The sequence below is a fragment of the Bubalus kerabau genome, chromosome 1 (genome assembly GCF_029407905.1).
Source record: "Bubalus kerabau isolate K-KA32 ecotype Philippines breed swamp buffalo chromosome 1, PCC_UOA_SB_1v2, whole genome shotgun sequence".
Lineage (NCBI taxonomy): Eukaryota > Metazoa > Chordata > Mammalia > Artiodactyla > Bovidae > Bubalus > Bubalus kerabau.
In genome coordinates this window covers 8,225,892-8,250,195 of record NC_073624.1, presented here as the reverse complement: position 1 = coordinate 8,250,195, position 24,304 = coordinate 8,225,892, and the positions used below count along the sequence as shown (strand labels likewise).

At 41.2% G+C, this 24,304-nt stretch overlaps 1 protein-coding gene and 1 pseudogene across 11 annotated transcripts in view; both read right to left on the bottom strand.

Moving 5' to 3' along the window:
- Positions 1-24,304, bottom strand: part of MRTFA (myocardin related transcription factor A) — a 207,448-nt gene that overhangs the window by 45,421 nt on the left and 137,723 nt on the right. Inside the window, exon 1 of one of the 11 annotated variants that reach the window (XM_055566647.1) lies at positions 17,483-18,112. The exons of the other annotated variants lie outside the window; for them this stretch is intronic. Within the exon in view, the coding sequence (XP_055422622.1) occupies positions 17,483-17,690 (208 nt within the window). The 5' untranslated portion in view covers positions 17,691-18,112. Of the gene's footprint in view, positions 1-17,482; positions 18,113-24,304 lie in introns of those variants that run through there. 11 annotated transcript variants of the gene reach the window in all.
- The window catches only part of LOC129642100 (60S ribosomal protein L23a-like), a 105,967-nt pseudogene that overhangs the window by 23,114 nt on the left and 58,549 nt on the right, over positions 1-24,304 (bottom strand).

Here is a 24,304-nt window from a genome sequence, read left to right as displayed (position 1 = left end):
TGCAAAAAAGCAAAATGGCTGTCTGAGGAGGCCTTACAAATAGCTGTGAAAAGAAGAGAAGTGAAAAGCAAAGAAGAAAAGGAAAGATATACCCATCTGAATGCAGTTCCAAAGAATAGCAAGGAGAGATAAGAAAGCCTTCCTCAGCGATCAATGCAAAGAAATAGAGGAAAACAGTAGAATGGGAAAGACTAGAGATCTATCTCTTCAAGAAAATTAGAGATATCAAGAGAACATTTCATGCAAAGATGGGCTCAATAAAGGACAGAAATGGTATGGACCTAACAGAAGCAGAAGATATTAAGAAGAGGTGGCAAGAATACACAGAAGAACTGTACAAAAAAGATCTTCACAACCCAGATAATCACAATGGTGTGATCACTCACACTCACCTAGAGCCAGACATCCTGGAAAGTGAAGTCAAGTGGGCCTTAGGAAGCATCACTATGAACAAAGCTAGTGGGGGTGATAGAATTCCAGTTGAGCTATTTCAAATCCTGAAAGATGATGCTGTGAAAATGCTGCATTCAATATGCCAGCAAATTTGGAAAACTCAGCAGCAGCCACAGGACTGGAAAAGGTCAGTGTTCATTCCAATCCCAAAGAAAGGCAATGCCAAAGAACGCTCAAACTACTGCACAATTGCACTCATCTCACACACTAGTAAAGTAATACTCAAAATTCTCCAAGCCAGGCTTAAACAATACGTGAGCTGTGAACCTCCAGATGTTCAAGCTGGTTTTAGAAAAGGCAGAGGAACCAGAGATCAAATTGCTAACATCTGCTGGATCATCGAAAAAGCATGAGAGTTTCAGAAAAACATCTATTTCTGATTTATTGACTATGCCAAAGCCTCTGACTGTGTGGATCACAATAAACTGTGGAAAATTCTGAAAGAGATGGGAATACCAGACCACCTGACCTGCCTCTTGAAAACTCTGTATGCAGGTCAGGAAGCAAAGTTAGAACTGGACATGGAACAACAGATTGGTTCCAAATAGGAAAAGGAGTACGTCGAGGCTGTATACTGTCGCCCTGCTTATTTAACTTATATGCAGAGTACATCATGAGAAATGCTGGGCTGGAGGAAGCACAAGCTGGAATCAAGATTGCAGGGAGAAATATCAATAACCTCAGATATGCAGATGACACCACCCTATGGCAGAAAGCAAAGAACTAAAGAGCCTCTTGATGAAAGTGAAAGAGGAGAGTGAAAAACTTGGCTTAAAGCTCAACATTCAGAAAACTAAGATCATGGTGTTTGGTTCCATCATTTCATGGCAAATAGATGGGGAAACAGAGATTTTATTTTGGGGGGCTCCAAAATTACTGCAGATGGTGACTGCAGCCATGGAATTAAAACATACTTGCTCCTTGGAAGAAAAGCTATGACCAACCTAATCAACATATTAAAAAGCAGAGACATTACTTTGCCAACAAAGGTCCGTCTAGTCAAGGCTATGGTTCTTCCAGTAGTCATGTATGGATGTGAGAATTGGACTATAAAGAAAGCTGAGTGCCGAAGAATTGATGCTTTCAAATTGTGATGTTGGAGAAGACTTTTGTGAGTCCCTTGGACTGCAAGGAGATCCAACCAGTCCATCCTAAAGGAGATCAGTCCTGGGTGTTCATTGGAAGGACTGACACTGAAGCTGAAACTCCAATATTTTGGCCACCTGATGTGAAGAACTGACTCCTTGAAAAAGACCCTGATGCTGGGAATGATTGAAGGCAGCAGGAGAAGGGGAGGAGAGAGGATGAGATTGTTGGATGGCATCACCAACTCAATGGAGATGAGTTTGGGTAAACTCTGGGAGTTGGTGATGGACAGGGAGGGCTGGCGTGCTGCAGTCCATGGCATCGCAAAGAGTCGGACACGACTGAGCGACTGAAATCATGAAATAGCCAATGGGTCAAAGGAAAAATAATAGAGACATTAGAAAGTATTTTGAACTGAACATAAAAAAATTTATGGGCTATATCTAAACTAATGCTTAGAGGGAAATTCATAGATTTAAATGTTTGTATGAGAATAGAAGGAAGACTTCAAACACATGCTATAAAGAAAAACTTGACTATCAGAAGTTAGAAAAGAAGTGCAACTAAACCCAAGTACGTAGAAGAATGAAAGTTAAATGAAAGTCAGACACGCAAAAGTCGTGTCTGACTCTTTGCAATGCCATGGACTGCAGCACGCCAGCCCTCCCTGTCCATCACCAACTCCCAGAGTTTACCCAAACTCATCGCCATTGAGTCGGTGATGCCACTGCTTTAAATTATAAAGCAATTATGTAGAAAATAGAGAAAACCAATAGAACCACAAATTTGCTGTCTACAAAGATTAACAAAATTGATAAATGTTTAGTTAGAACAATCAAGAAAAGAGAGATAAAATCAGGAATGTAAGAGGAGACATTATCACCAACTATAGAAATTAACCAAGTTAACAGAGATACCATGAAGAACCACATGTCAACAAATTAGATAACTCAGATAAAGTGAACCAGTTCCTAGACAGGCACAGACTATTGAAATTGATGCCAAAAAAAAAAAACACACCCAAAAAACAGAATATCCAGACAGACGTATAAAAAGCAGAGATTGACTTGTTAATTTAAAATCTTCCTCAAAAGAAAATTCAGGCTCAGATGGCTTCACTGGTAAATTTTACCAAAAATTTAACAGAAGAATTAGTAATAATCCTTTAAGAACTGTTTCAGAAAACAGAGAAAGGAACACTTCCCAACTAACTCTATTAGTTACTCTGATACCAAAGCCAGAAAGAGACCACAACAAAACAACAGAACAACACAGCTTATAAATACTGACACAAAAATTCTCAACAAAATATTAGAAAGCAGAAGCCAGGACTAGAACCAAATCTGCTGAATTTTTATCCTTGCATTATTTCCCCACTCCAGTGATTCTCAACACTTACTTCACAAATAAAATTATCTGAGAATTCTTAAAATTTACTTATTTTTTACAGTAGGTCCTTGTGTTATCTATTTTAAATACAGCAGTGTGTATCTGTCAATCCCAAACTCCCAACCTATCCCTCCTCCCCACCCTTCCGCACCCCTCAACCATAAGTTCATGGATAATGTTTTTAATTGGTCTGGAGTGAGGCTTGGGAATCAGGGTTTTTCAAAAACTTGCCACGTGATTCTAATGCAGTGTCAGGTTAAGAACTGCTGCCCCATTTAATGATAGTTTGGTCTAACTTAAATTCACTTTACTCTGGAAAATTAAACATGTTGCATCCATGTTCATGATGCAAATCATAAATCAGGTTGAGTATCTAGTACTTGAGCTGGGTGAGCTGACGTGTGTGTTCAGTCGTGTCTGACTCTGTGACCCCATGGACTATAGCCTAGGGATCAAACCCGAGTCTTTTATGTCTCCTGCACTGGCAGGTGGATTCTTTACCACTACGACACCTGGAAAACCCAAGTAACTAGTATTAAGCAGATTTAATTCACCTTTCTTTTGACAGTCCCAATTAAGTGCTTTTAAAGCACATCGCGGGCTTCCTAGGTAGCTTAGTAGTAAAGAGCATGCTCACCAATGCAGTTCATGGGGTTGCCAAAGTCAATACAATGACTTAGCGACTGAATGACAACAGAGCACATCATCTTTTGTTGTGCACTGAACAATGTTCAGTGTTTTTAAGTTAAAAATTTTGTTTCAAATTTGTTCAAAAGTTTGTAACAGGAGAGGACTCCCATTTTCTAACACATTTCTTCTGGAAAAATTATTTGTCATTTTTAAAAATTACATTTCATTATTATTTGTGATATTGGTTTGTTTTCTGTCATACATCAACATGAATTAACCATAGGTGTACATATGTCTCCTCCTCCCTGAATCTCCCTTCCACCTCCCCACCCTTTCCCACTCCTCCAGGTTGTTACACAGCCCCACTTTAAGTTCCCTGAGTCATTCGGCAAACTTCCATTGGCCATCTGTTTTACACATGTAGTGATTATGCTTTCATGCTGCTCTCTCCATTCATTTCACCTTCTCTTTCCTCGTCCCTGCCCTTCTCCACAAGTCTGTTCTCTATGTCTGCGTCACCACGGCTTCCCTGTTAAGTTCATCAGTACCATTTTTCTAGATTCCATATTTATGCTTTAATATACAATATTTGTTTTTCTCTGACTTATTTCACTCTGTATAACTGGCTCTAGGTTCATCCACCTCATCGGAACTGACTCAAATGCGTTCCTTTTATGGCTGAGTAGTATTCCATTGTACGTATGTACTACAGCTTCTTTATCCATTCACCTGTCGATGGATATCTAGGTTGCTTCCATGTCCTAGCTACTGTAAACAGCGCTGCAACAAACACTGGGGTACATGTGTTCTCTACTATTGAAGGTTTGTCAAGGGGAAAAGAATGGTGAAAGAACCACCTCATAAAGAGAAAATCTGGTCTCTCTCGACTCGTTTCTGTGAGTCTTTGATCTAAATCTAATGCACTTGATATGATGTAATATCTCCTAAGTTCTATTCTGAACACAGCCTAGCGCATTTAGAATACTGTTAAAACTAATTTTAGATAGTATATATTCTTACTCCAAATTCTGTTCCTTCTATAAATCCCCAAAGTCTGATTTCATAATAACTGGTACATTTTTTTCTCCTCATTAACGTTCAGATATCAATCCCAGAAGAAATAAACAAATACAATTCAGTTCAGCAATAGATACCACCACCCCTAGCTTCAAACTGGAGAATGTGTTTTACCAGGAAGATGAGAGAAGGAACAATGTAGGTTTTATGAGCAAGCTTAGCATGCTCGTAATTAGAAAATTCATCTCTGCAGCAGTGAATTACACTGATGCTATTGGTGTATTTTGTTTGTCTGTTTTTGTAAATTATTTTTTTTAATTGGAGGCTAATTACTTTACAATATTGTAGTGGTTTTTACCATACATTCACATGAATCAGCCATGGGTGTACATGTGTCCCCCACTGGTGTATTTTTATACTTCCGTTTATTCTATAAACTGCAAAATCACCCATCACTGAAAACCAGACTATTCTCTGTATGCTCACTCGTTTCATTATTAGAATATATGAATAAAGGTAGGTGAAGGTGTTTATGTCAATTATATCTCAATTTTTAAATTATTTTTAAAAGTAAGTGAAGGTGCCCCCAGAGGAGGGTATTTATTCTTCATTTCTGCTGCCTGGGTTATTTTACAGCATCACCTCCAAAATAGTGATTGGGGGTCAAGATGAGCAAGGAGTTCTCCTCCATGCATTCTCCCATCCACTTACCTAACATATTCACTAAATAAATATGTTAGGGTCTGTGCTAGTAGGCTGGAGACAACTATGGTCTCTGCTCACATAAAGCTTTCAGTCCAGTGGGAAACAAGACATCAAACTGCACATACGTAAGTACAAGTTGTGATTAACGTTTTATAAGAAAGAATAAAGAATGAAGGATTCAGACTCTGGAATCCACAGTTACTTCTTTAATATTCTGCGATAACTAACGTTCCACCTCTCGTCTTCACTGTGACAGTCAATTATCTAAGATACTAACACTCAGTGAGAAACAGAGACCTCAGGGTAAGCTGTCTTAAAATAAGTTAAGACATAGTTTCATTTATTCATTTTACATATATTTGCTTAGCTGCTTGAGGGCGCACACATTTGTTGGTGAGCATGCCTATGTACTTCATATTCATGCCTTATTCAGTTATTCCTCAGCTCCTTGTCAAAACTTTCCTTGGCGTTCACTCAAGAAACCTGAGGATCTACTGCCTGTGCCAGACACTGAGCTTGCTGGGGGGATAAAGCAGCCACTAGACAGAGTCTCTGCCTTCAGTGGCTGTTGGAGGGCAATAACCATCAAATAGGTGTGCATAAGAGTGAAGAGTATTTTCAAAGAAAACATTACTCAGATACCACATCCCAACCAAGTGGTTTGATGGGGCCCACAATTCAATTCATGCATTCAAACATTATTCTGTACTCTCAAAGCTAGGGCTGGGTGCTAGAAATACAGACATGGTTCTCATGCTCGAGGAATCTTAAGTCTAATGGGGGAAAAATGGTCTCAAAAGTGAATAATTAGGATGCAATGAGAAAGATACTGATGTAATACAGATTTTTACTTAAGTCACAGGAAAATGCAACTTTAGTAGCACACATGCCCTACTACTGGGGCCCCTGACAATTTCCAAGTCATTTGGTCTCACGTGTGATACACGTGTGCATAAATAATAAAAAAGGAAGTGCTGGTTTCTTAAAAACTCAAATAGTTATGTATTTGTAGGTGCTAAGCGAGTACAAAGGTGATGCTACCCGACGCTGGAAGTCACAGAGAAAGAGAAACAAGAGCCTTTCTACATGGGGTAGGACAAGTGAACTATTTGGGCCTTAAGAATATTTCATCCTCATGATTAGCCTGGACTGATGTTTCAAGTAATTTTCTGATATCATTCCCGAAAGTACCATTCCTGTGGGCCCCTATTTACTGCAGCCTCTTGTAAGTCCTTCCTGCAGACGCTACAGAGATGTGACAGACAGGGGGAGGCCTCTGCGCCCCACTGCTCTCCCCTGCCTCTCCGCGTCCTGGCTCTCAACTTCTGCCCCGTCCTACAGCATCCCTGTAATGTTTTCTTCTCCTGCTCCTTATACAGAGTTTTTCAAGCCTTCTAGACCGTTTCATGATTTTCTTCCTTCAACTTGGAATATCAGCCTGAACAATTAGCACAGTGTGAGTGAAGTCGCTCAGTTGTGTCTGACTCTTTGCGACCCCATGGACTGTAGCATACAAGGCTCTTCCATCCATGGGATTTTCCAGGCAAGGGTACTGGAGTGGGTTGCCATTTCCTTCTCCAGAGGATCTTCCCAACCCAGGGATCGAACCTGGGTCTCCCACATGGCAGGCAGATGCTTTACCATCTGAGCCACCGGGGAAGCCTAGCATAGTGTACATGGCACTAAAAATGTATTTCTGGCCTGTGCTTTTAATGTAAACAACAGTATTTTAAACAGTACTAACCTTTAAGGGTAGACCCAAAACATGGAAGAATGGGAAGGCAGGGGTTCCAGTCCCGGCTCTGCTGCTACCTAATCAAGTCACTGGATTTCTTTTAGCCTCAATTTTTCTCACTGTAATACAATTTGGTAAAATAACTCCTGCCCTTTGAAGCTCCAAAAAACCTCATGTATGTGAAAAGTGCTTTGTAAAACCGTATCACAGACTATAAATGTCTCACTAGAGGTCTTTACATCAGATAGCTTTTCTCTTGGAGAGGAGCAAGAATTGCTAGGAGTGTAACCTGGTACCATACCCCCAAAGAGAAACTCTATTTTGCAGAGTAAAAGGGCCTTATATAAAAAGCTCCTTGTTTAAAATCACACCCCAAGTTGTGTGGGGCAGAGGGGAGGGGGAGAGGGAAGAGGAGGGGAGAACTGCTTCCTTCTGGAAGGCTTCTGGAAGGCAGTTCTGGGACACGCAGTGAGTGAAGCAGCACACTCTGTTCCCAGACTCCAGACGACCTGGTATGCATAAGGAGTGAGAGACAGAGAAAGGCAGAAGAATCAGCACTCATTCATTAATAAAATTAAATGTACAGTAAGTGTTCAAAGCACACGCCTGAAATTCTGAGCTGTCAATACCAAAACAGTGGTTAACGGACCCAGAAGGGTCCCTTTATTTGTTGCCAGAGAAAGAAGGACCTGCTAAAAGTCAGATACGGAGTAAAGACAAAAAGGAGGAAGTAGAGGTGAGAGAAGGAAAAGTTGATTTTCTCTGAGATCCTACTGATCCACCATCTAAAAATCATATGGCCAAATGCACTGCGGTATCCCAGACTGGATCTTGGAACAGAAAAAGGAGATGAGTGGGAAAACAAATGAGATCTAAATAAAGCGTGGAGTTTACTTAGCAGTGTAACCAAAGTTAATCTTAGTTTTGACAAATGCACCACAGGTATGCAAGATGCTAACATTTGGGGCAGCCAGTGAACGGTATACGAGAGCTCCCTGTTCCATCTGTGCAACCTTTTTGTAAGTGCAAAATTATTCCGAAACAAAAAGCTTATTTTAGAAACCCATGACTTCGACTCTCCTTTCAGAGAGATGTATGAATCAATTATGAAAACATATTCAGAGTCAGGTTTTTCAAACTGAAGTGCTACCATGTGTTGGACAGAAAGAAATTACTAATTCCTATAAATGATTAGTTGTAACAAATAACAGTCTAATAAATTCAAATTATAAAATGATTTGTGGCATAAACAAATACAATAAACAATATAACGTTGAAGACTTGAAGACAGGAATACCTAATTCTTTAAAAACTACACATACCAAAATCACTATTTTAGTGATATGCTCATTCAACCCTTTCAAAATCCCACAAATGTCTCATCTCTCTAAACAGTGTGTAAATATGACTTAATATGTAATGTTGATGAAATATGCAAATATGATCTCTCAAATAATCTGCTTTAGAAATGAGAAATAATATTATCAAAAAAAGATAAATATCTTCTATTTAATCTGAATACCAGCAGAGAGACAGGCAGTGATGAGGTATTCTCCTGGGTTGGTAAATCTGGTAATTTACAAAAGATAAGCTTGTGAAAATTTAACTTGAACTACTGAAGTATGAAAAATAAAAGGGCTCTCTCTGTATTGTGTAATAATACTTATAAAATGGTGGAAACATGCATGCATCATCTTATTTAATTCTTGAAACAAAGCTATGTGGAAGATGTTATGATTATACTATTTGTAGATGAGGAAATTGAACCTTAGGGAAATTAAGCAATTACCCAAGGTCATAGGGTAGGTAAAGGGTAGAGAGCAGAAACTGGAGCCCAGCTCTATCTCAACTGACAAGCTGAGCTCATGACCACTATTACATATTGTGCTTCTCTTCTTCCACAATACACACCAGTTCCACACTTTTAAAAATGACACTGTATTAGTAGTGTTATCTGCATGAGTGACTGGAAAAAAATGATCTATATTCTTATGAACCAGGGGAAAGTCCAGGTGATTTCAGCTAATAGCATATGGCATTTCAGAACTCCAGAATTGAAAAGGCTCCCTCTATTCAAATTCCAACAGAAACAGAGACTATAGATAACAGTGGTCACTTGTAAAGGTCATTCAAGGGGCTCCTCCCAGAGGTGGGAGGCAGTCTGGTAGGATCCCAGAGAACTCCACAGGCCCACTTTCCACTTGGAGCTCAAATGCGGGAACATCCATGCTGAACAGGCGGAGAGCACCTGCTTCCTGGTACAATTACCTCTCTGCAACCTGCCAGGGGCTCTTTCCTGGTACTAGGGAGGTTCTGGGTTGACTCATTCATTCATTAATCAAACTAATATTTATCAGGCACCTACTATGCGCTAGGCACTGTGTCAGGTGATATAGCAGTAACATGGACAGATGGCATCCCTGCCCTCACACAGTGTATGTTCTACTGTGGAAAACATAGTAAATAAGTTATATAACTTACAGTGGACATTATATGAAGAAAAATACAGCAGAATAAGAGGAAAGAGAGAGAGGTTGGGTGGTCATGTTATACTGAGTTCACAGGCAAGGCCCTTCTCAGGAGACAGATGCAGAAATCTAGATAATATGAGAAACCATGAAAAGATCTGGAGAAAAGAATATTCCAGGCAACAAAAATAGCAAATGCAAAGGCACCAAAGTTAGAAAAGACTTGTCTTGAGAAAGAAACTGAGACTTAAGAAATGAATTGAACACACTGAACTTTACTATGCAGTCACTGAGTTGGGTACCCTACTACAGGGACTCATTCAATCTCGGCAGCTACTTAAGGTACGTACTGCCTCTATTCTATAGACGAAGAAGAAGAGGTTCAAAGAGGTTAATTACTGTTTGCACAGCTAGTAAGAGGTAGAGCCAGAGTTCAAACACAAGTTGGTCTGATCCCAAAGTCTGTGCTTTTTCTATTACATCATATTTAATGCCAGAGTCATGGCAAAAATACTAATAATTACACATAAGTAAGCAAATAAATTAAACTCCCACGTCCTCAAAAACCTGAGGCTCACCATTTCATTTTGGGTAGCTGCTCATCACACCCCTGAAATGATCTTTTCTAACTGCAGCAGACAGATTGCAAACTGCCAGCCACTTCAATGTCTTCAGTCTCTTGCCGGAGGATCAACAAGGAAGCGCTCAAACAACCCATCACAGAAGACCTGAGAATAACGTGTACTTGCACCACACGTCTGAAAGATGGAGATAAACTGAGAATGTGCTTCCTTTAGACTGGCAGGGCCGTCTGAACAAGCCCTTCCAGCTTTAAAGGCGCCAGAACAGCACTTTTCCTGTCACGTTAGTTCTGCACGTTCACCCAGAAAACATGGGCCGCTTCAAATCTCACTTGCTATTTCCCTGCCGTATAACTGGTGGGGGCTTCATAGGTGGCTCAGTGGTAAGGAACCTGCCCATAATGCAGGAGATGCAGGAGACATGGGTTCGATCCCTGGGTCGGGAAGATTCCCCTGGAGGAGGAGGGCTTGGCAACCTACTCCAGTATCCTTGCCTGGAGAATCCCATGGACAGAGGAGCCTGGCGGGCTACAGTCCATAGGGTCACAAAGAGTTGGATGTGACTGAAGTGATGGAGCATGCATGCCCTGTGCATGTGCACCCAACTTTGCTGTGGGCAGGTGACAGGCGAACAGATTCAAAACTTGGAACAGGGTAGTTCTTCCACAGCAAGCCAGAAGTGAGCCCAAAAAGTTTTCTCTTAAAACTATATGACAGCATTTATTCCTTCTGTATCTTTATAATATGGATTTGAAAACACAACATGGTGGGATAATCATGACTGATAAAGGAGGCCATCAATCTTAAGGGAAATCAACCCTGGATATTCACTGGAAGGACTGACGCTGAAGCTGAAGCTCAAGTATTCTGGTCACCTGATGCAAATACCCAACTCATTGGAAAAGTCCCTGATGTGGGAAAGATTGAGGGCAGAAGGAGAAAAGGGTGTTAGAGGATGAGATGGCTGGATGGCGTCACTGATGCAATGGACATGGAGCTGGGCAAACTTTGGGAGATGGTGAGGCACAGGTAGGCCCCACATGGCGTGCTGCAGTCCCTGGGGTCACAAAGAGTAGGACACGACTGGGCAACTGAACAACAGCAGCAAAATTCTTTTCTGCAGAAGAACGAGATCCATAAAATTAAATTTCATGTAGTATATGAGGTGTGAAAGCTACAACTCTATCAGCTAAAATTGTTGGAAGAGTTAAAATTCTCAAGATCAGAAAAGTCAGTCTATTAAAATACAGTAGCCCATCTAACTACTGTAGGATTTTCCCATGCCCCATCCCCCCAGGCTTACTTAGTAAAGACATCACAAAAGTAAACATGTGAGTAACTCTAAGGGCGGTCAGGTTGTTAGGAGAACTGCAACTCTGTATTTCCTGAAGTTTCTGTGGTCAGGTTTGCAAGTGGAGCATTTCATTACTGCAGGTTTTACACAGAATTTTACGAAACAAACCTGCATTAAGTTAAAGCAGAACTGAAATCCATGCCTTCTCGCCACTTCAGGAATGATTTCTCTCTGTTTTCCCATCACAGAAACCTCCTTTTAATTTAGATGTTTGGCTCTTCAACATATACAATGGGTCAGAGGGGACAGTGCAGCTCCAAAGCTAAAATGGAAGTAGAATGCAAAGGGACCAACCGATTACCCAGTGACCACACACCGCACCTTCTAGCATGATTCTGAGTGACGGCAGAGGGTGCCACGCCTTTTAGCAGAATGCTTATTTTTAAATTATCCCGGATACCAGCTTATAGCTTCCTTCCTCCTGCACTTTCAAATCATCCCAGTATTAATAACATCCCTCCCTAAGAAGTCTCCTTGTAGTTGTTTCAGAAAAGTGCATTCGACGTGTTTGACACACTGTGTGATACACAAGCAAGACCCCTCTGTCTCTGGCTCTTCTGCCTCTCTGGGGCATGAAAGCAACCAGAACTACAGCAACAGCTGGGGATCATTAAACCGACAGAAATAGCTTCGGAGACTCCACTGGTGAGTGACTGGGGGGAGGAGAGGCTCAGTATCAGATTAAAACAAATCAAAAGGGCAACAGGAAAAGGGCGGGGAGAGGGGGTAAGGTGAAGCCCAAGTTGTGTATCACACCCGAATTTCCTTTACACAGTCCAAAGGATGCACCAAAGCAAAATAAAGGGACGGGGGACTGCAGCCTCACTTGAGCCCCACCTATTCTCGGATGGAAGGTTTAGTCAAACCTAAAAATGTGGGTCAATGACGACAGGCTGGGGGAGGGCTAGGGGGAGCTGCAGCATCACAAAGGCTAACCTGGGTCACCCCCAGTCTGGAGGAATCACTAGAGGATGTGAGACAGTTCTGGGGCTGTGCAGACAATGAAAATCAACGTTCCACGATGGAGCAGGGGCAAGGGGATGAGTGTATGTGCCAACCCCTAGGTAGACTCGGAGACCAAACCAAGTCCCAGGGTGTCCTCTCAAGCGGGGAGGACCAGACGCTGGATGAAACGCAGGCCCGCAGGCTGTCCGCTCCAGAGCAGAGCCACGCCTCCAACGCTAGCTCTGGAGCCTGGCGGGCCTCCGAAGGCCGGTGCAGGAATGTGCCATCTGCCTGGCCCCGTGCCCGAGTGTGCTCAGCACATATCTGAATGCCCTAGAAGAGCTTTCAGTAGGTGGCCCCACTGGAGTGCGCTTGCATATCCTGATCCATACCTCAAAGTCTGGTTAGTCCCGGGATCCGCGGGGTAGCCTCTGCAGCCCCCCACTTGCTAGCCTGTCACTTTTATCACTAAGGCCGCTCTCACCAAGGCATGCTCTTTATAACTAATCTTACAGGACTGCAGCTTCAGACAGTTTCCCCCACCTGCAAGCCTGAACAGGAAGTGATTCGATTGCAGATATTAGGACTGCAACTCTCTTTGGCAAGAGCATTTAGTAACTGTGAGATTGCGTGAACTTCGGCTGAACATTTTATTTGATGCAGCTAATGATTTACTAGAGAAGGCTCCAGGCTGATGGCTGTTCTCAGCAAAAAGCAACCAGTACCCTATCCTCCTTCAAGAACGGACTGCTCCTTTTCTAACCCATAAACCTTGTAAGAACATATCCTAATACATATTTCCAAAACATGGTTTTCTATAATGAGTTAAAAAAAAAAAACACCTCAGAATAGTTGACTCATTCTGAATATTTTAAGTATTAAGAAGGGTAGAAGATACACAAAGATAAATCCATTACAGAGGACACTGAGAAAGAATCTAAACTATATATACATAGTTTACACACACATACATCTGCGGCTGCTAAGTCACTTCAGTCGTGTCTGACTCTGTGTGACCCCATAGATGGCAGCCCACCAGGCTCCCCCGTCCCTGGGATTCTCCAGGCAAGAACACTGGAGTGGGTTGCAATTTACATACATCACATATAGTTAATTTTAAGGCTTGTGGTTGCTATTGTTTAGTTGCTAAGTCCTGTCTGACTCTTCTGACCCCATGGATTGGAGCCTGCCGGGCTCCTCTATTCATGGGATTTCCCAGATAAGAATACCAGAATGGGTTGCTATTTTTTTTCTCCAGGGGATCTTCCTCAGCCAGGGATTGAACTCATGTCTCCTGCATTGGCAGGCGGATTCTTTACAGCTGAGCCACCGCGAAGCCCAATTTTAAAGCTGCATAACATCAAAAGACAGGATATATTTTAACCAAACTATTGTGACAATAATCACTTCTCAGTGTGTGCATTCTAGTGGGAGTAACTGCATCAATCTCTCTCTCAGCCACCTTTAACAGAGTAAATGGTTTACATAAAATGTAAAAAATTAACGTCATAAATATAATCAATCACTATGTACATGTCTTGGTAAAAGGTAGGAATTAAGAAGGAAAATAACCCAATATGTTTATATAATACTTTACAAAGCTACTTTCACACATACAATCTTATCAGTTGGGAGAGCAGATATTATACTCACTACACAATGAAAGAAACTGGTCTGCCCAGCTTAGAGTCATTTAGCCAAGCTCCTCACTGGCAAGATCAAACCAAGAACTTCAGGTTCTTGACTACTGGCTCAGTGTCGAGCTCTAGCTGTCTAACATAAAAAGGCTTCTGCCCTCAAGGAAGTTATCTCTGACACCTAATGCCTTGGCCAGTGTTTCCTAGATGCACTACAAAGAATCTCACCAGTCTCCTGTTCCAACATCATTGTTGCTGTTGTTTAGTCACTAAGTCACATCCGACTCTTTTGTGACCCCATGGACTGTAGCCCACCAGGCTCCTCAGTTCATGGGATTTCCCAGGCAAGAATACTGGAGTGGGTTGCCATTTCCTTCTCCAGGGGATCCTCCTGACATCATATTTTGAATCTAATTCAAGACAATTATGTGAAAAGGTTATTAATATCACTGACAACTAAAAGATGTGAGTTCCTTCTGAAGGCTATAATTATTAATATGAGATTGAATAAAAGTGAATTAGGACAGAGTGCTCCAAACCTATCACTTTGGGACACACAGCGCATTTTGCTTATGGGCATGATACTGCCCCCTAGCGCACAATAACCTTAACAGACTCAGCTAATGCACAGCAACCGCCTTTTATGAATAGACACTGGGCTTCCCAGGTGGCTCAGTGGTGTACAGTCTGCCTGCAGATGCAGGAGACACAGGGCCGATGAAGATCCCTGGAGTAGGAAATGGCAACCCACTCCAGTATTCTTGCCTGGAAAATTCCATGGACAGAGAAGCCTGGTGTGCCACAGTTCTTGGGGTCGCAATGAATTAGACACAACTGAACACAAATACACATGTGTATAAATGCACTTTGCTAAGCATTCTGGAGGGGGAAAAGGAGAATAGGCTAAGTTTGTCACATATGTACAATCACAGCAACCATATAAGGCCTCCCAAGGAATATATAAATATAATGGAGAAGACAGGAAATGTAAAACAAAATCACTGTAATCAAACACAGTATTATAAGTGCTTTAAGAGACTGCAGATAATAAATCACTTGAGTACAAAAAGAATTAGGTAAGCTTCCCTGGAGCAGTAGCATGCACACAATCATTGAAGGACCACAAAAAACTAAAGATACACAGCATGAGCCAAGACCTGGCCTACGAAACACTGGAAGGGTAAACATGTGATCAACACACTGCAGCTTAGCTGGAGCATTAAGTCCGTTGAAAGGAGTGGTAGAAGGTAGCTAGAAAGCAGGCTAAGGTCAGAATGTGAAGGGTCTAGAACTGTGCTATTCAATGTGGTAGCTACTTGCCACATACGCTATTTAAAATTAAATAAAATTAAAAATACATTTTCTGAGTCACTCCAACCACATTTCAAGTCTCCAAAGCTATGTGTGTCTAGTGGTTACCATAGTGGACAGAACAGCAGTGGTACTGGGCAACACTGCAACAGAAGGTTGTATTAAACTACAAAACGTCAATCTTTCGAGGCTGATCAATCCTGCAAGCTCACTCCTCCCCCAAAATGCAGATCTGATCCTTGCCAAAGTCTGTCAATAAAGAAAACCACAGGTCCTAATGCCATAAAAGGTAATAAAAAAGGTTGGTCTCTATCCTTCTAGCCATTTCCAACTGTCAGCTAAAGCAATGAGAAAAGTGTTACACATGGCCTCCTATAAACAATTATCTCTAAAAACATGTGCCAGCTTTTAGAATCTACTTTTTTATTAAGAAAAAGAAAAGACAATTAAGAAACTATGAAAGAAGAAAAAATATTATTCAAGATTTATTGATAATAATAAAGCACAAGAGTAGGAAGTTATTTCCACTGAGTTTCTTTTGAGTATTTAAAGGAAGAACTATCTTTACTCTTCAGACACCTGCTTCACCTCGAAAGAAGTAACATCAAGCATCTTTTCTATCTAATGCACAGCCTATTTCTTTTCTGCAGTTTACAAAATGATAATATTAAAAAAAAAAACAATGTTTATATATATTTGTAGAAAGTAAAATATAAGTCTACTTGAGATCAGGAAGACATACAGAATTCTAAATACAGGGTTCTAAACGTGGTTTAAAGCCAGAAAAACATACAGTCAATTGCTTAGGACAGTTGTCTAAACTACCATTCTGACCCTACTTATGAAAAGAACTCTGCATTTCTATTTCCTATATACTCCTGCATTTAAAGATGCTCGTAATGATCAGACTGGGAATCTAAAACACCACAGTCCCCTGGAATATAAAAAGTCAACAGAGCAGCACAAAGTCTTAAGTCCTGAGTCATATTTTCTCTGCCTCTCAGTCTTCCCACTAATGTTGCCATGGTGTTCCCTTGACATTAGTCCAGAACACATCTAGATAGTCAAAGAAAAATCAACTGCCTCTCAACCAGTTTTTTAAAGTATTCTCTTTGCAAACCGGGCACCAATAAACATTCATGTCCTCTTCAATGAACTCATTCATTGTGATGCCACATGCTCAACTCATCCTGTCAAATGTTAGTAAAGTCCCAAAGAAATCTCAAAAATTCAAAAGTTATATCCAAGTTTTTAGAGAAGCAGAATTTATGTGACCAATAGTAGAGACTGTATTTAAATTCTGATAATGGATAATAGAAGATTTCCAAGCTAGGAGAAGGTAAATGTTAATAATTCTTTTCCATCCACATTTGATAGAATTTGGATCAAGTCTGTATCCTCCTATTTTTCATAACCCAGAAACCCTCTGAAAGACTTTTTTTTCCAGCAGTTTCAATATTCCCCCCCGCCAGAACTCCAAGAGATGGTCTCAAGGAAAACTCCTTATGGGTGTTCCCTTATAAATAGTTTCCTGCTATCTTCCATAGACTTGGATATGATTCTAATTCTGCAATTACACAAAAGACTGCAAGGCTAGTTCAAACTGTCCACCCTAACCAAAACTAACATGCAATATAAATAAGAACCTTTCAAGTGTTATTTTATTTTAAATTATGGTGTCTTAGTGTTACAAGCTCTTAGAGGTTATCTATCTGCTTTCAGTACTTAATAGAAGAAACTGAAGTCATCATCAACAGCTCCTACTGATTAGTATAGTACTCATGGCCAGTGTATGTTTTACTAATAAAAACACTGTGTTTGATCTACATACATGGGAAGAATCCCACCTTACTAAAGAAAAGACTTTTCTTTCTTCTTCCATAATCTCAATTTGATACACGAGCTCTGCACGGGTGAAAGGAAAGGAGTAATAAAGTGAAACATCCTAGACACTGTCCCATCAGGTCATGAAATACACCCTATAGGTCCCTGCTCAGTTATCTATCTGCTTAGTGTTCAATAAGCTTCAATAAAAACCATCCAAAGAATAAACCATCCAAAGTCAAAGCGTGCATGGCTATAGAGAAACAGGGAGGGGATAAAAAAGACAGCAGTAAACAGAGGCGAAGACAAAAAATACATGCAAATCCCCAAGGGACAAATACGCCAACCTTCCCGTAAACTGTGATAAGGGGCCAGGCACATGGCTGAGCGGCTGTCCTTCCCCGGCTTCAGGACAATCCATGGGAGCGGCAGGATCCTGCAGGTGGGCTGATAAATCCTGGCCCTCTCCTCCAGCACGCTGGGGGAGAGGTGAGACTCCAAAGGCCAGTGTTGCAACAAACTCATCCTCCTGCCCTCGCTCTTTAAAGAGTCCATTTATTATGTGCAGTAAATCTGATTAGCATGGCTCTTTTAGTTAAAGTGCGTACTTCATTTCTGCAGCCCTTGGGGCTGCAAGAACAGCCAGACCCCAAGTTTACTTAGGGAGTGTGGCATTAAAGGCAGTGGCAGCAGGAGGTCAGAATCAGTAAGTCTCCTGGAAAACATTTCTTCCTGTCAGCACTGGGCCTCGACACAGACACCTCCCTCCCCTGCCCAAATGCCAAAAAGCAGCACTGGGATGATTTTGACGTGTAGAGCTGGAAGACAGGAGGGTTCCCTGAGAGAAAATGCTCGTAGCAACCAACCAACCTCATTCACCCAAAATAGTAAACAGTTGGTTTCTCTGCTCAGAACCAAAAGGCTTCTGCCAGACAAGCAGCATCACATGACCCAGCTCTCTTCTCTCCTCCTCCTCCCTCCTTTCTTGTGCAAAGTCGCACCAAAGTGGAACAAGGAGCTATAATACTATTTTATTTCACTTGACATTTGCTTTTAAAATGTTTATAGATCAAAGATATCAAACTGGGAGGAGGGGAAGATACTAAGAGAAAAACTCAAAGAATTTACTTTGAAACAAGCCATATCACAACACTAAGAAGGGAACCACAAACAGTGGTTAGCTAGTAAAGGTGCCCAATGAATGAACGAAATGAGTGAAGAGACACATTTCTTAGCAAAGTATTTTGCTGATAAAAATACAGCTCGAGACATACTTGACTTGCTCCTTTAGAAAGAAAAGAAAGGCTCTTAAGCTGACTGACGTCAGAGACAGTGCCCTGCAACAACAATGGCAGCCCCGAGCCCGAGATCCACAGGTAAGAGCCACACGCCTGCCTCGTCGGCCTCAGTTTCTCTCACCATCTGATTCTGCTCCTTAGACGTCACAGTCCCATCATGCAAGTCACTGAGGAGGCAACTGGGGCGAGTATACGAACAGTGAGCTGAAAACCCTACCCAGCTCATTACAGCAACAGCTGCCACCATGATACTCCCTGGCATTTCCACCTGAAGCAGGTGGTGGTGAAAGGCTGGCGGCACAGCTGGTGCCCGATGTGGCACCTCTTCCTCTCCTCACAAGGTTCATACGCACTTGAAAGCTGTGCAAGGCATACAGGGCAGAGACACAGAAGCAAAAACCTCCATGCAGAGCAATTTGTTCCAACAGGAAAACAGGTGAAGTCTAAGTGTCATTTAATAATCTACGGCATCACCATCACGTGCATAGCCTCCACTCCAGGGACCAAATGGAGGGCTCCGAGTAGACTCACTCATCCTCATCCACCCCCCTGCATGGCAGGATGATCAATAAACATTTGTAAAATGGAAAGGAAAGAAAATGGGAAATGAAAAAGAAAAAATATCAGAAATCCTTAATTTAAGCAACAACTTTTCCCAACAAGACTGTGCAAAGAGATTTATTTGGCTAATGAAAAAATGAAAGTGTTAAGTTGCTCAATCATGTCTGACTCTTTGCAACCCCATGGATGTAGCCCGCATCAGAATACAAATACTACTGATGAAATAATTTGCTGGCGAGGATGGGGAGCAACTGGGACTTTCAGACACTGGGTAGAATGCAAAATGATAATGCCACTTTGGAAAGTTAAACTTATACAACCCAGTAATCTCATTCCTGAGTATTCAAACAAAGGGAAATGAAAACAAATGACCACATAAAGAGCTGGACATGAATACTCAGAGCAGTTTTATTGCCAAAAACTAGGGAGGGGGGAAATCCAAATGTCCTTTAACTTGTGAACAGAATAAAAATTGTGGTGTATCCATACAATGAAATATTATTCAGTGATTTTTAAAAAATCCCTGAACTGCAGGTATAGACATCAGTACATATGACCTGAGAAGCACTGTGCTAAGTGAAACAAGACAAACACGAAAGGCCACACATTTATATGAAATTCAAGAAGAGGCAAAACTGTAAGGGCAGAAATAAGATCAGTGGTTGCCAGAAGCTGGGAGTATTTTTGATGGAAATAGTCTATCTCTTGGTTGTGGTTGTTGCTTGCCTTTTACCAAGATGTACTAAACTGTACTCCTAGAAAGGGTGCCCATTACTGTATATACACTGATCTCAATTAAAAAAAAAAGATTATGAAATAATATGCATAGAGACAGAATGGAATCACAGTTAAGAATATAAGAGTTAAGAATATAAGCTCTAGAGCTAGACTGCCTGGGTTTAAATCTTGTCTCTCTCTACCACTTTCCAGCTGCATGACCTTCAGATAACATCTGTATGCCTTCATTTCCTCATCTGGAAAATGCGGATAACAGTATTCATCCCACAGGGGTGCTATCATAAATGATGAAATACCTACAAAGCACTTATGACAGTGCCTGTCCTAAACATGGGATTCAGTAAATGCACGCTGCGGTCATCACACAGTCACAGAACACACAGATAAACATGTCTGGATGGTGGTGGGAATAGGATGTTTTTATTTTCTACTTTTCCCTTTTGTTTATCTGTATCTTCTAAATTTTCTACATTAAACAACTACTGCCTTTATAATAAGCAAAAAAATCCTTTTAAAAAAAAAAAAACAATGAAAGAAAGGACACTGGGCTAGAACTCGGGAGCTCTGTTTTTCAGCTGTGCACCTAATTATTAACTACTTAGTTGTAGGACTGCAGAGCATCATCCTCATCTCTAAATGGGAGGCGCTAGAGCTAAGAGGCTCCATTTCTAAAATGGAATGGTTCTATAAGATGTATGGTGGAACTGTGCAAGCTACACCGTTTATTTATTTTTCATTCCATATTTACTGTCTGCCTACCAGGAACCAGGCACCACGACACAGACATAAAAACATTCTATTCACTCCCCTCATGGAGCTTACAATACAGGCTGTTCAAAGAAACAGACAGACGTGTACCCAATTATACAATCATCAGCATGACAAGTACTCTGAGAGGAACATAAAGAGGGGAACTAATTAGGTTGGAAGGAGTCAGAGAAGACACGCAAGCCAAGACCTGAATGTTTTGTTTTGTTTTAAAAGTCAAACCAAAAAGATGGGGAAAGGAATTGCAATCAAAGGGAGAGGAAGGTACAAAAGCAAAGATGTGACAATAATTTCTTGGGCAATGGAGGAGAGAGAGAAGGAAAGGACAATCTAAGAGCAGTGTGAAATAAAGAGAATCAAGACTCTCTCAGTGGGGAGGCTGGTTAGGAGGAGGGAAATGAGAGGTCAGGCTGTTGATAATCTCCAGAAATCATATAGAACTGTAAATGTTTTATTCTTCTTCAAATATCTATATGTGCCATGAATAAACGTGATAAATATTAGTCTAAGATGTACTTTACTATACTTACAAATACAGCATATAGTTGCAAAAATTTTACAAAAATGTCCTTTCACTTCCATTTTCCATGGTTATTGTTCTTTCAGTAAATATTTATTGAGTGTGCGTTATGCACATGCTAGGTGCTGGGGAAGAAGGGGAGACACAGAGAGTAAGCAAATGAACCACCAGAGAACCAGACTGCTTTTTCGTCTGTCCAAGATCTACTGAGATTCTCTACCCTCTGAAGCATGATAGCGGCAATGTGACAGGAGGCTGAGCGCTTTGCACTTGGAACCAGACAGATCTTTGTTCAAACTCTGGCTTTTACCGCCTACCACCAGTCTGGCTTTGAGTAAGTCACTTAACGTCTCTGAGCTTTCGTCCCTCCTAAAAATGGGGGTAACATCACCAAATTCATGTGGTTTTAGGGTGAATTTAGTGAGACAATCAATCAACAGTCAGTATGCCACAGGTACAGAAAATGTTCAGCAAGTGGTTCTTTCCACTGTTGTTCAACTTCAGTCTTCCACTTTTAGGGCAGCCCACGATTTCCCATTAAACAGACAAAATTACCCTGAGCACAAAATAGGGAGAACAAGGTAAAAAAATCTGTTTAACTAAATTCACATTTTAGTGAATTCACAACTGTTTTCTTATAAAGATGTTGTGCTTGGAACTGACATTCCTTTAGGATTTCTCAAACTGTTAATATCTGCCTACATTACATGACCGAGTAAATTAAATAAAAGCTATCACCCAAAAAAGGGAGCCAGTCACAATCTCCCCTGGGATTCCTTCGTTTGGACTCTGACTAACACTGAGTCATGCAAAGACCAGAGACAACAGAGCATGGATAAGCAGTCGGCACACCATCGGGGAGCAGGCTGACCGGGTCCCGCAAGCACCACTTTCTGAAACAGAAAGGCCGAGACAGAAGAGTTTTCTAACTGGATGTGCCTTTCTTGAGCAATGATGCCTTGAGGAGAAAGAGGCACACCGATTAACATGCTTTTCAAGGAAAAAAATAAGAGGCTGCAACCTTCCTAAAATCACATACTCAAAAATGTTTTAACCATCTTTTTAAAATGTTTAGTTTTTACAAATGACTTTGTACAACACAAAAAGAAACTGTCTTCCTTGGGACCCCAGACTGTAAAGGCCAAAAGGATTTTATTTAAACCTTCCTCCTTAAATTTCCCTCTACAGTGAAACCAGGCAGTGATACTTCAGCCCAAACAGAAGAATTTCAAGTATAGTTTACATTTTTTTTTTTAAACTGAAGTAAAAGTCTACATTTATAAACAGAAAGAGTACCGCACTTTTATGGCTCTTTCTCTCTTTAGTGGTTTACAGTCTTCTTTATACAGACAGTGCCCTGGAGGTAACTGTCATCCTTCCAGGGAACCCCAGGGTCTTTCTGCCCACCTCATGCTACAGAGGGCCCCCTTTTGGAGCTAGTTTCCTCCAGTCTCCTCCTGTCATTAGTGCACAGGGAAGGCAGCAGCTAGAGAAGCTTCTGAACGACAGACATCCCCGCCGTGCTCCGTTTTTCTTCAAGGTCTCCAGGCTGCGCTGTGTATCAGCAAGACGAGCCTAAAGAAACCACAAAGGCAGGTTCTTCCCTTTAGGTAGTGGGGTGCTGAGCCAATGAGGCAAGGAATCCAAGAGTCTGTGCTAGCCTCTCGCATACCACCATCTGCTCTTCCTCAGCAGCCCAGATGCCACCAGCCAAACAAGCTGCCCATATTATAAACTAGCAACCAAGTTATCAGTGCACAGTTCCAGGGAAAAATCTATTAGCCAATGTCAAACTACATTTCTGCTGGCTCTTTCTCATTACTTCATTGTCTTTGATTCTTATCATATGTCTTTGATTCTTCATATTTTTCAAAGTCAAAAGCTGCTAGAACTCCTCCAGCACAAAGTTATCTCCCTTCACTTTTCTCCACTGAAGCAAGAGTATACTGCATGTTAATTCTTCTGCAAATCCAGACATTTTTCCTGGAATTCAGGGTGCTCAGTGGAGACTCACTCACCAGGGTTACATGTTTTCTGTCACAGACATCAATTCTCTAGCCCATACAGACACACACGAGACCCAGTCTGCAGACAGTACACACAGGGCAGCCACTGAACTACATGGTGTCTGTAACGTGCTGGCTGGAAGAAGCTTTAGCCCTTTAAGATACTGAGTTTATTTATTTATTTATTTTTTGCCATTCCCTGTAACATGCAGGATCTTAGTCCCCTGACTAGGGATCAAACTCATGCCCTCTGCACTGTGAGCTCAGAGTCTAAACCAGTCGATCACCAGGAAGAACCCTAGGATAGTGAGTTCATTGAACTTCTTATACTCAGACAGTCAATTCCAATTTGCAATGCTTCATAATTTTAAAAAGACTAGAGTCCATCAAACATCTTAACCTGAGATTGATATTATTCAATAACCAAAAAAAATTTTATCAAGACTGTACTGCAAAGAAAGTATCAACACTTCCTAGGATATTTAAAAAGAAATAAACTAAGGTTGCAGAGACCCACTGAAAAGATTCAGTTAAATTTCAATAAGAACAATTAATAATGTGATGGAATTCCAGTTGAGCTATTTCAGATCCTAAATGATGATGCTGTTAAAGTGCTGCACTCAACATGCCAGCAAATTTGGAAAACTCAGGCATGGCCACAGGACTGGAAAAGGTCAGTTTTCATTCCAATGCCAAAGAAGGGCGATGTCAAAGAATGCTCAAACTACCACACAATTGCACTCATCTCACAGGCTAGCAAAGTAATGTTCAAAATTCTCCAAGCCAGGCTTCAACAGTACCTGAGCCAAGAACTTCCAGATGTTCAGGTTGGATTTAGAAAAGGCAGAGGAACCAGAGATCAAATTGCCAATATCTTGTTGGATCACAGAAAAAGCAAGCAAATTCCAGAAAAACATCTACTTCTGCTTTATTGATTACACCAAAGCCTTTGACTCTGTGGATCACAACAAACTGTGGAAAATTCTTAGAGAGATGGGAAAACCAGACCACCTTACTTGCCTCCTGAGAAATCTGTATGCAGGTCAAGAAGCAACAGTTAGAACTGGACATGGAACAACAGACTGGTTCCAAATCGGGAAAGGAGTACGTCAAGGTTGTATATTGTCATCCTGCTTATTTAACTTATATGCAGAGTACATCATGCGAAATGCCGGGCTGGATGAAGCACACTGGAATCAAGATTGCCAGGAGAAATATCAATAACCTCAGATATGCAGATGACACCACCCTTATGGCAGAAAGTGAAGAGGAACTGAA